The sequence below is a fragment of the Monopterus albus genome, unplaced genomic scaffold (genome assembly GCF_001952655.1).
Source record: "Monopterus albus unplaced genomic scaffold, M_albus_1.0 scaffold13.1, whole genome shotgun sequence".
NCBI lineage: Eukaryota > Metazoa > Chordata > Actinopteri > Synbranchiformes > Synbranchidae > Monopterus > Monopterus albus.
The window spans coordinates 3,269,240-3,281,834 of NW_018127893.1; the positions used below are offsets into that span (position 1 = coordinate 3,269,240).

Here is a 12,595-nt window from a genome sequence, read left to right on the forward strand (position 1 = left end):
CCAGATTGAGATGGTTTGGACATGTGCAGAGGAGGGATAGTGGTTATATTGGTAGAAGGATGTTGGAGATGGAGCTGCCAGGCAAGAGGTCAAGAGGAAGGCCAAAGAGGAGATACAGTATATGGATGTGCTAAAAGAGGACATGAAGTTAATTGGGGTGAGACTAGAGGATGCTGAGGATAGAGTTAGGTGGAAACAGATGATTCACTGTGGTGACCTCTAACAGGAACAGCCGAAAGAAGAATAAGACATTTTATTATGCTACACTGTTAGGCCACATGCATATGCTAAAATGTGCAGGGGGTTCAATGTGAGAGCAGATGTAGCTGCTTGAATTATGCAAGACATAAATTGTTAAAATAGATAACGTTGTTAATGTTTTTATTTTATATCATTTTTTCCTCCATTAATCATGTGAAGACCCCTCAGCTGTAACTCGTTGTGGGGCCTGACCTCTAGGTTTGGAGCCAACAAACTACCTAACAGTAAATACAATGGCTTAAACTAACTAACTTCACCTCAACCAGCACCAAAAGATAAATGCTACTTACAGATTGATACATCAGTATTAACAATGTAATAATACATGCATAATGGGTACTTTGATATATGATGAGTACATTTTACTGATACTACTGTTGGACTGGAGCAGTATTTTTGCAGGACTTCTATGTTTTGAAACTGTTACTGGTTCATTTACTTAAGAAATGGATCTGAGTACCACCTGAACCACTGATAAAGAGCAGGCTAAGGAGGTTGGTTGCTTGTGGTTTGGGGTTGTATAATATTATATAATACAGTTAATACCTCTTAACACAAAAGATTAAAGTATAACTTTAAAGAGTATTCGCAAAAGACATTTAAAACCTCACGCATCATAAATTTAAGCATTGATGGCGCATGGATGGAAATAAATAGAAACCCAAGAGATAGGGTGTTACTATAACGTCTGTGGCTACCTAGTGTGCATAACATGACTTTTAACATTGACATTAGATGCTTTAATTCAACAAAGTAACTCCAGTGTGCAGTGTGATGGCGCTGTTTGCTGTCAGTTGAGAAGAACCCCAGCAGTGCAGATGCTCCTCTTAGTTTTCAGTAAGATAATTCTGCATTTGAAATGGCAGCAAAGAAGAAGATGTATCTACGTGACTGAATGGATTTTACTACATTAGTGGCTTTTTATCTTAATAGGATCACAAGCATCAAACTCTGACACTGCATGTTAAGGACAATGTTTACAGAAATATAATGAACTTGACTTTATCTGGAGTCATGCATGGATCGACTGAGCAGCTGATGACTGGACAGAAGAGATAGAGACAAAAATATTCCATAAAGACAAACAACAAAGATTTTGGAAAATGTTATGGCTTTCTTTCCTCTGAGCTACAGTTGTATTACTAGCTTGATTTGTACTGTAAACTGCAGTTTTCTGTAGGACTAATTGCTTTAGTTCTAATTTGATCCTTTTTTTTACACTGATACGATATGTGATGCTGACAGGATGTGGAGGCGGTACCATTGCCTGATGGGCAGCTCTGCTTATTGACTCTCCCACCAGAGTGCTGTGAGGGGGAGGGACCAGAGGCCGTGTCGTACCTCAAACTGTTCTGCCGCTATATCACCGACCGCAAGGTGAGTGTGAACATTTATGGTTAATCTTATGACACCATCTGTAGCTAACATAAAGCTTCTCTGTCTCTGTCAGGGTGTGGTTTCCGGTATCCTGTTGGTGACTTCTAATAAGATCTTCTTTGACCCGTGTAAGACACAAGCTCTGGTGAAGGAACATGGCTGTGAGGAGTACCTTCTGTCATGTTCTATTGACAACCTAGCATCTGTCTCCTTCTTCTCTGACATCTCACATGTTCACTTTAACACCTCCAAACAGAGGTCAGCAAAAATTCATTGTTCCTAAACAACACACACATTGATTACATGAAAAGTCAATGAAAGTGTTTTATATTCATTTTTGCTTTAGGAGAAAAGGAAAGAATTTTTTCCAGAAGCTCACTAAAAGCCGAGCAATTGGCTCCCCAGCCCGCAAGTCGCGTCCAGCTCTGGTGCCTGCGGTTTCATCAGATTTGTCCAGTCTGGGTCTGAATAAAGATGTTTCAGAAGAGGAGGAGGCAGAGAGCAGAAACACTGCAGAGGCAGAGTGGGAGCTCGATAACAGGCCTCTGGAGGTGCTGTCGGAGACGTCTGTAGGTGGTCTGGGAGTGGCTGTTCTGAGCAGTGCTGCCACCTTCTGCTGTGGAGGCCAAGAGGTGGCAAGTAAAGTGAAGACAGAGCTGCTGCACACTGATGAAGCTGAGAAATCGCATGTGAAGAGTCAGACTGCAGGTACAAATGTGACTTACCTCCCTGATAGATGTATTATATCTTTGTTTCCATTCTCCTTACCTTAGTCAACTCTTTTTTTTTATTTACCAGTGCCTCAAAGGTCTTCAGCAGATCTTCCAGGGAGTCTGATGTTTGTACGGCTGCGGGTTCAGCCGTCTGCAGGAAAGAAAAAAAGTGTAAGAGGTCTTCACCTGGGGTCGGCCAAAACTTCACCTCAAAGGGATGCCTGGCTTGCCCTTTCACAAGAAAGGTACAGAGACCGGAGATTTAAAGGGTTACTCCAATGATTTAGAACTGCACTTCTATATGGGTCAAGCTCCAAAAGTATCAGATACTACTACACTCACCGGCCACTTTATTATATTCAGAGGTGTTCCTAATATTCTGACCCTACCATGTATGTAGCTGGGGAGGACAAAAATGCAGAGACACTTCTAAATATCTTTCTCATTGGCTCAATACTGTGCACTTTTATGCCATTCCTTTTTTTAATTGTCAGTTTTCCTTTACAAAAGCTGTTGATACACCACTTCAGCAAAAGTAAAGGGAGAATTATCGATGTAAGAATATACTCATACCAGAGCAATAGAAGAATGAGGTGCATTCAAAAGCCACTAATGCTCTATTTCCCGCCGTGTTGACGCAGCTGTTGGTGCTGTTTGCCATTTCAACATGTCAGAGTGACTACGTTCTTTTCTCTCTATAGCTCCGACAAGCTGTATGCTTACTTAACACGCTGTCAGCCAGACCTGTGTATACTGGAGGGAAGAGGGGAGGAGGGCGAGGCGGATCGCGATGAAGAGGAGTTTGTGCTTATTGAGGATGAGGAGGAGGACGAGGGTGATGAAGAAGAGGTGTTCCAGAGGCACCGCAGCTCGGGAGATGACTGGGAGGTCAGTGGGTTCATTGCAGTCTCACAGGACAGTAGTGAATGAGATGTCACCTGGAGGTTTGTGTAAATAATGGAGAATAAAGTGTTTGTTTGCCTCAAGATTCAGTGCAGATAGAAATGAGTTTTCATGGATCTTAATGTTCTAGAACAAACAGACTTATGTGTTTTGGTTTTAATAGATCTGTGTTTTTGCAGATGGTGTTAATGGAAGAGAGCGAGGAGAAGCCAACCCTGGTCATCGACAGGGATCCTGAAGGACTCGGCAGTATTATCGAGAACAGCCACGTTTTGGAAACATCACATGTTAGAGAGGTGTGTCACGGTGATCTGTGCAGCAGCGGTTTGTAAACCTGTCACTAAGTTTGTCTGTAGCATAGGTTTAGTTTCAGAAGTCAAGGGACACAGTTAAAGATAAAGACACTGTGTATTTAATGTGTAAGTGCTGTTTTCTGCCTTTACATACATTTACATCAGTCTAGCAAATTACAAATTGGGATAGAGTTGGTTATGATGCTGTAACCTAAAATATCCAAAAAATACAGCATTGTTAATGCACTGACTATAATTATAATCATGTTTTGTTTCCTTTTTAGAGACCTCAGACTTTATAATCTTGTATTTGCTTCTATATTACAAAGAGTTTTATAGCCTTCATTTTTTTTTTATCATGTTCAGTTCTGGAATCTATCAAGTGTGTGTTGTGCAGCCAGTTTTAAATGACGAATAAGAACACCTCCTTTTCATACTATGACTATGTTAAACTTAAACAGCAGAAGAGTAGGCTGATGGTTGTGTGGATGAAAATGATGCTAATGTAGTAGTCCTTGGATTGATAATGTACCATTTTCAGTGTGCACCAAGGTGCAAATATGTTATGTCAGGATCTGGCTCTGTTTATATAATTATTATCCTTCCTTACTCACCTTTTATTTTCTGGTTATTCTACTCATTTTTCCACACTCCTTTTATCTTTTTCAGTTATGTAAGGAGCTTCCCCCCAGGACAGTCGCCCGCCCCTGGCAGCTGGCGTACAGTACGTCACGCCATGGTTCCAGTCTTAAGTCCCTCTACAGAAAACTCAGTGGTACTGACTCTCCTGTGCTTATTGTCATTAAGGATGCACTTGATGAGGTAAAAAATACCCCGCGCATTAGTTCTAATATCAATGCGGCAGTGTCTTTTATTTTTAAATGATGCAATTTGTTATTGTTGCTGCCTTTTGTGGCTTCTCTTCATTAGATATTTGGGGCCTTCCTCTCTCACCACCTGAGGCCCAGTGAGACGTTTTACGGCACAGGAGAAACATTCCTGTTCATGTTGCACCCTCGCTTCAAGGTAAACCAACTAACAGCCACCCTGAGGGTGTTACTGTAGCCACCTTGTAAGATACAGTATCTACTAAGACTCACAAATACTGCATTTTGTGCAAAATGCCAGAATGTGATAAATAAATTCCTAAATCACTCAACAATGTGAAAGTGTTGATAGCTGCACATGACTGTTCTTTAAAATTTCCAAAGATTTTCACTATTTTGACTTGTTGAATTAATTCTACTAAAAAGGAATAATCAGTTTTTGATTATGAAACTTAGAGTTGCTTCTCATACTTTTGTGACAGTTGTGTCTGCCGTCTCTTTGCAGTGCTTCAGATGGACTGGAGAAAACTCCTTTTTCATTAAAGGAGACTTGGATTCCTTTGCAATCGGTGGAGGCAGGTAATGTGTTTTTTTTTTTTTTTTACCACTTTCTCTCTTGCTTCAGTTTGTATGTATGTAAGAATGATATCAGTCAAACCGAGTTTTAAAAAAGGCAGTTTCTTTTTCTTCACCACGCTTTATTTCGCAGCGGCCACTTTGGTCTGTGGGTCGATGAGAATCTGTACATGGGTCGCAGCAGCCCCTGCTACACTTTCAATAACTGTTGCCTGTCAGAAACCGACGACTTCCGCATCATGGAGCTGGAGGTGTGGACATTCAGCTGAGGAGACTGGCCATCTCCTTGACTCACCTTGTTGCCACTGATCAACTTTATCAATACAGCTTTTATCACTGAGCAAAAACAAATACAGCTACTTGGTCATTTCATGGTAATGTCCATGTAAAAAAAAAAAATCAAACAAAAGCTGCTGATGTATCTGTGTGATTAAGTGCTGTGGATCTTAGTGAACTGAAATGCACTGGAAAAGGCCGATCTTTGAACAGCTTTCTGTTCCAGAATGGGGTTTAACGGTAGCCTGACTCATTCCTCTGGGTCTGGCAACCAAATCGAGTTCTACTACATAATAGTGAGCGGAGCTGAGCTGCTGTGAAACTGGATTCTCTGAATCCTCATTTTGGATGGAGCTGAATACAAGTCTCCAAGATTGCACTTTGCTCTTAATGTGAATCAGTAACTTCATGATAACTGTTCATTTATCATGTGAAAATGGTGGTACGCCTGTCTTCATAGGTAATACATACCCTGTAGAACTGTTCAGTTAACGCTAAATGTTCGATACCCACATTAATCTATTTCCTAACCTGCACGTGTACAGCCAACAGTCCCGCAAATAAGCTTCCTTTTGTCAGTCACCATTCATTTCTGTGGTTTTTCATGATTTAGCATCAGACAGCATAAATTAATATTGCAGTGAAACATGTAAGAATACTTGGAGCGCCACTCTGAGAAAAACTTCAATAGAAAAACATCTGTACTTGCGATGACTCGCACACCTTGTTCATGACTATTCTGAAGTCGTTTCATTTAAAATGCTGACTCATACGGCACTGTGGTCTCTCAACATGAAACAAAAGACTCAATTGTTACTGCAAATAATGCAATTTGGTCATCTGTAACATGCTTTCACTCCATTACTCCCATCTACTGTGCTCTCTTTGTACAGTATTAGAGATTAGCTAATAAAAATAAGCACAATGTGGAATACTACAAATAAGCTGATGTATGATTCATTCACTTTGCAGTGTGTGCTGGATGCTGCCAGAAAGAACAAATTCATTTTGTTTAAAAAAACACTTTTATTTCACCTTGTGAAAAATGGCACTGGTAGGTTACAGAATAACAGTGTTTTTTCCCCCTCAAGGCTCCAAACAGTCAGATATTTCACATGGCCGGGACCTGGTATGACTTTTACAGAGCCATATTCCAAATTAATGTTATTCTCATTCATCAGAATTCAGTGTTACTACTTCCAATGTCTTTTCTTGAATACTAGGGTTTTCTGTTTCTCAGTACAAACTGAAATAAGGACTTGAAGAGGAAACATTTTGTATGATTTGAAAAGGAAAAAATAAGATACACAGAGAAACTGCTAGATATTTTTTAAAATGGCAAAAATGAAGGATTTTCTGTTGTCTAGCTACAGACACAAGCAAATACATTTTGACTGGAGCAAGAATACAGTACACAGTATATCATGTGCCTTTCAGTTCAACAATCAAACAGTCAGATATGCCCATTTGGTTCCACTGAGTTACATAAATATGCATCTAGTGGGGGTGTGACTTATGGATTTTCTTTGTGCTCCACCGCTGCTCTGTCTGCACGTCAGCTGCTTTACGTATCAAAATCAGTGTTCTTTGGTGTGGTCACATTATTTAAACAGACAATTTGCAACATTTGATTTCAAACTCAAAGTTTGAGAAAACAGCTGAATAAATAATAGTATGTGCCACAGTTCAGTTTTGCTTTTCCTGCAATGTTTGTCCCCTGAGGCAGAGATGGGTGTTCCCTCCAGCTGCCTCGGCAAGAACATCAGGCGTTACCCAGCTCAGACAGAGCTTTCAGGCAACGTCTTCACAAGCTGCCGAATTACAGCTGGAGGCAACAGCTGCACTGGGGCTCTCTCTGGGTACACTCAGCAACAGGAAAACTGCACAAACAACACCAGGATACAAATGAGGACATATTTCATCTTCGGCTGGGTTGTGATGCGCATATATGAATTTTCTGTAGGGTGAAACGACACTTGCGCTTAAGAATGACTCGGCAGGCCTCTGTCTACATTTTGTATCAACATTATTCAGCAGCTACAAGCAGAGAGAGGAGGTCTGAATGTATTTGCAACTGTTCAGTGCAAGTTCTTCATTAAAATATACTACTGTATTATAGCAGTAACAGTACAGTATGTGTACTGTTTGTCACAATACAAATACTGTATAAAAAAAAAAAAAACTGTTCTAGCCAGGTGAGGTGCTCAAATAAATAATGACAAGGATGAGGGATGAGAGAAGGCAAACATGTTTAAATTAGTTGCCAACATAGGTAAGAAAGCTTTTCTACATAATTGTAGGAGGAATGATTATCATTTTCACAAGTTCTGTCACTCACACATTACTATGCCAGGTACTCCTTGGCCTTCTTCAAGCCCTCTTTCAGGAAGCTGATATAAGTGGATGTGGAAGGGTCCTCAAACCCCCCAGAGAAGCTGAAAGGTGCCCCATCCTCCTCTGGTTTCATGGCCGTCTGGTCTAGGAAGAAGTTGGCATTGATGTGGTGGACCTAAAACCATGTATGAGACGTAGATGGAAATTTTCACTGAGACTTTGTTTTCCTACAGTAGTTGTTAAGCAAATAATGACTTAGGTAATGATGGTGTCCATAAAAAATTCTAAGATGTTGGACATACTACTGAGAAGCAAAGTGTGCTAAAGGTTTTCCCCCCAAATCTTGTTAGTGTTAGTGGCAGAGTCCGACAGACCCGCACCAGTTTTAAATTCAACACACTAGGTATCATAGGAAACAATCCATACATGATGTATGTCACTGATATCAGCCTCAATGCTCAATGTCCAGCAGTGGTGTGTGCATGCTGTTAAGTTATTTCTAATGAAAGCCTAAAATTTCATGTGAGTTGATAATATTATCATAATATTTACAATGGTTCCATTTGGCAGTGCCACCATCATCTCCACAGGGAAGCTGTACTTCTCCAGATGTAAACGGGCCTTTTCACTCAACACAGGGCTCTGCTCATCAGCCTGATAAAAGAAGAAACTATGCATTATTTACAGCTTACCTAGAATTACAACCCCAAATCAGAAGACCTTGGGAAGGTATGTAAAATCAAAATTAAAACTGAAAGTAGTGATTTGTAAATCATCTGCCTCCTGAAAGCATTACAGCAGCACTTTTGCTGATTTGGGGTTGAAGAAACTGAAAGATCAGTATTTTAAAGTAATTGGAGGAAACATGTTGGTGGGGGTTGCACTCTTCTGATTGCTTACCTGCATGTTCTCCAGCTCCTTGACCAGAGACCAGCTGCTGATGAAGCTCTGGTTGAGCAAGGCCAGGACGGGCGAACTTTCCAGGACAGTCTCCCGGAGAGTTCGCCCCGAACCTACAAAGAGAAGACAGATGCTGAAAAACAAAATAGCGTCATAAAAAATACACCAAAATGTACAATTCAAGTTTACTTCAAGGACCACATGGTGCTCATTTGTAAGAGGTAGACTGGGTTATTTAAGTAAATAATAAATACCCTGCCAGAGAAAATAATCTTTTGGAATATAATTTTTTTAACTTCTTTTTATGTTTGTTGAGTATATTTTTAAGGCTTGTAATTCAAACTGTCCTCACAAGTCATTAATAATGCACAATGTTGTGAAATAACTACTTGAAATTCATCTCACCTCAGCAAGACTGGTCATCTAATGCTCCCCAAAGCAGAATGGAATGCACCAGCTTTTTCTCTGCTTCAGCTCGCTCAAAGGCCTCTGAAAAAGGCAGGTAAGACACCTGGGAAGGAGAGCAGTGACAAACAAAGGTGTGTTGACTGACTGCTTCATGACCAAAGTTAGATTAGATTAGATTAGATTCAACTTTATTGTCATTACCCATGTACAAGTACAAGGCAACGAAATGGGAAACATCTGAGACATGTATGTTTACCTTCTTGAAGGGGTAGAAGGTCACCTCGAGGCGTCGAGCCGCTTCTTGATGACTGATCTCTGAGGTCCAGTGGATGTCCTCAAAGACAAACTGGATTGGCTCACTGTTGCCGTCTCGCCTGTCAATGATGTTGCCCTCCTCATCCGTGATGATGGAGGGAGTGGACGGGCTGGTGGACTGCAGCTCTAACTGTAAACACGTGAAGAACTTTTAACACAAAAGAATCTCATTAAAGTAAGTGGAAATGCATCACTGCAGCTGTACCTGAGGTAAATATCCGATGTCCACCTCCATGTTGCTGCTCTCGCTGGCCCCGTACAGCCACTCCATGTCCACATTCAGAGACCTGGGACACAGCAGGACCTGTCACACTGGAACTACAGTAGCTGACAACAGCAATGGGACAATGTGTTCAAAAACCTTACCTGTCATTGGGGACATAGAGATGAAAGTGGCGGACATGGGATGTATCTTTAGATAGGACAATGTTACCAGTGAACTGGCCTGGGGTGAACCAGAAGGGAAAGTCTGGAACATTATTGAGCTGGAATTCAGCATGAATCCTGCAGAGGTGAACAGAATGAGGAATTGGATTTTAAAGTCACTGGTAAAGCCATTTTAAACGACCAAACCAGTGCATTTTGCAAACGCTGACATCTGATAGGTGAGGCTGCCGCTAAAACGTAATGCAAGATGTCTGAGCAAGATATCGGCAAGTCGGACACTGTAGGCAAACATGAAATACACAGAATTGACTTTGCAGTTGGAAAACTCATACTTCTGAGTTTCCAAGTGGATATGTCTCTGCATGGTGATTTTAAAGCAAACCCAGTGATTGGCTGCCAAACGTTAATCTATTCCCTAATCTAAAATTCATGGTATCTTCTGGACTAATGTAAAGTATGCATAATTTCAAGGTTAATGGGCTAATGGGTTAAAAAAAAAATGCACCACTGTAGTCCTGCATGACCCCGCCTCACCTGAAGACAATGTCATAATAAAAGTCATTGCTGGCACGAATGCAGGCGACTGTGCCCTGAGGAGCAAAACGTGATTTGATGAAGGGTCGAGGGTGGAACATACTCAGCAAGGAGTGGATGAGAACCTGTGGCAGGGGAAGAATAGCATCGTCATATCCACACACACACACACAACCAAATCCTACAGAAGAACTAAAAAAAACAACAAGCATTTAGGATACCTCTTTGCCTTTTGGTGTGGGCGGATGGTAACGATTGTTAGGCAGATACCCAGTGAAGATGCTGAGCTCGCTAGGAATCACCCACCACGTGTCTCCCACTTCGACTTTGTTCTTCGGGGGCAAGAAAACCCCGAACTGTCTGGCAGAGAAGGATGAAGAAGGCACTGCTGGGCTCTGCCATGAACGCAGCCCGCTCAGAGAGCTGCGAGAAACCTGCAAGAAACGGTGGCAGAAAACCGGAGGTGAAATTGCTCACTAAATTGGTAAATTCTTCAGAACTAAAATATCAGTTCTAAACAAAATAAGCAAAAATTGCCCTAAATATGTGTGCTACAGCTAAATCGGTCTAAGATCATTAGGTTCAGTTGGTAGCGTACACATTTTGAATTAACTGAATTCACAAAGCACTGACACAGTGTCTGAAAATGAACTGCACTGTCACACAGGCTCTTCTGCGATTTCTATGTTGCTATTATTAAAGCAGCTCTACAACAGCCTGTACAGCAATAAGAGAGAGAGAACACTAAATCTCCATGTATGAAGAATGCCTAAACAATTTGGTGTCATCTTACTCCAAGGAAACCATCCTTGCTTTTTGTCATGGAGTCAAGCAGCAGAGGCTGCATTTTGGCCTCCAAGGTCAAACTCTCTCCGTTGGGGTCATAGGTCACGTCTTCTTCAAAATCCACTGGAGGTGTAACCCCTGCAAAGATCACAGTTGATGGGGAGTTATATGGGAGAAATGAGACTGAGCTTTTGTTAGCCAGAGAGGTGATGGTAATAAATAAAAGGGGAGAGACAGGTGTGTTGTACCTGTAAGTTTCTCAGCAATAGGTCTGAACTCTTCTGGACTGAGATAGAAGTCGTGGTCTGTGTCTAAGGAGGAGAAAAGAAAAAGCCCCTCGGCGCCCAGAGTTCGGACACTCTCATCCTATTGGAAAGACATCGTGTTAGATTGATCCTTACTGTGATTTCACATGCTTGAGTGATTTTCAATGCAGCATCTAAAGTGGGACAGTGAGCCACGTATCTTCTCACATAATGAAAAAAGACAGAGACGGATGACAAAAAAGAAACTGCTGTATTTGCAGGATACTTTTGTTCTAAAGCACACTACAGTTTGTGCTCAACCTCAGCAGCCCTTGGATAAAGATCAGCCCTGAGGCCAAGGATTTCTAAGAGGTGCTGAAGTCAGACCACCCTTTCTCAGACAGATGCGTGCCTGCTAGCGCTTGTACAATGGAGGGAAAGGGGGAGGGGGGGCAAAAAAAAAACTATCCGGAGACCCTTTGTAGCCAAACAAGTAAGAATTGAACAAGAGCTTTACCATCTGGGACGCAGAGCCAACCCCACCCACTAATGCAACACCCTGCTGTGGAAAACTGCAGATGTGGTCTTATAGGCGACTGATGTTTGACAAATAATTTACCTAAACACAACCTTCTGGGAGAATAACACCGAAATCTAACAGCAAAATATTCTATAAAGTAATGTTATAATCTAATCATGGGTCTTATAATGTGCCAGAAGTCATTGCAAACTTTCTTTTAATACAGGTAGTGATTGTTAGTGCTTTCTTATAGTAAACTGGCGCTGATGAGCGCAGAGTTTAATGTCCTAATACGTGTTCATCTCATTCAGATGCTTTCAAGATAAAAAAAAAAAACTAGTAATTTAAGATCGCTAAATTTTGAGACGGGTGTAATATTATTACAGACGTGGCTCTCACATGACGCTTGAAGAGCTGGGAATCTTGGTAATACTTGATCCCAAGAGCGAGAAGAGGGACAGCACCGACTATCAGCAGGCTCCACATCCCTCTGGAGATCCAGGATCCAGAGCCCGGAGTGCGATGCCCATCTTGCGGCGAAGTTCTGCTCTCATTCTCTGCGATTCTTTTATTCACGTTTACGGCCATCCTCGACCTCCACCGAGGCTATTTAGACGAGGACATGGTCTTCGGATACCGTCCAAAACCGACAATAACCCACAGTCTAAACTCCTTAAAGTCTTCAGAATCTGCCGACAGTTCTGTTATCCTGCAGCCGAAGAAGGCGCCTCCTTTCCGCCCGGTACTGGCAACAGCTGTGAAACGTTAGCTACCAGCACAGATTTCTTATTACCCACATCTAATCTACAACCATATCTATGTTGCGGCGATGCGTCAAGCAAGCGGGTAAATAGTCAAGATAAACCGGATGTAGGCTAAAAAAAAAAAGCTTGCTCAGTTCTAGCTAGCGTTAGCGTTCCCTACGAGCGCATCAAGGAAA

The 12,595-nt window shown here is 41.6% G+C and overlaps 2 protein-coding genes across 3 annotated transcripts in view; one reads left to right on the forward strand and one right to left on the reverse strand.

The window, feature by feature from the left end:
• LOC109955067 (nuclear receptor coactivator 7) overlaps nt 1–7,414 on the forward strand; it is a 12,470-nt gene extending 5,056 nt beyond the window's left edge. For both annotated transcript variants that reach the window (XM_020590870.1, XM_020590871.1), the window contains exons 7-16: nt 1,507–1,638; nt 1,712–1,896; nt 1,985–2,346; nt 2,437–2,596; nt 3,053–3,239; nt 3,434–3,550; nt 4,217–4,369; nt 4,478–4,573; nt 4,880–4,953; nt 5,084–7,414. In XM_020590870.1, the coding sequence (XP_020446526.1) occupies nt 1,507–1,638; nt 1,712–1,896; nt 1,985–2,346; nt 2,437–2,596; nt 3,053–3,239; nt 3,434–3,550; nt 4,217–4,369; nt 4,478–4,573; nt 4,880–4,953; nt 5,084–5,219 (1,602 nt within the window). In that variant the 3' untranslated portion in view covers nt 5,220–7,414. The remainder of the gene's footprint in view (nt 1–1,506; nt 1,639–1,711; nt 1,897–1,984; nt 2,347–2,436; nt 2,597–3,052; nt 3,240–3,433; nt 3,551–4,216; nt 4,370–4,477; nt 4,574–4,879; nt 4,954–5,083) is intronic.
• A 68-nt stretch (nt 7,415–7,482) lies between these two features.
• Nucleotides 7,483–12,595, reverse strand: selenon (selenoprotein N). Its single transcript, XM_020590872.1, has 12 exons — nt 12,055–12,595; nt 11,139–11,256; nt 10,898–11,028; nt 10,326–10,538; nt 10,105–10,229; nt 9,550–9,687; nt 9,389–9,470; nt 9,125–9,313; nt 8,866–8,971; nt 8,461–8,573; nt 8,113–8,214; nt 7,483–7,735 (listed from the first exon to the last, which is right to left on the reverse strand). Exons 1-12 carry the CDS (start codon nt 12,241–12,243, stop codon nt 7,571–7,573), a joined length of 1,671 nt encoding a protein of 556 aa, XP_020446528.1. The 5' UTR covers nt 12,244–12,595; the 3' UTR covers nt 7,483–7,570.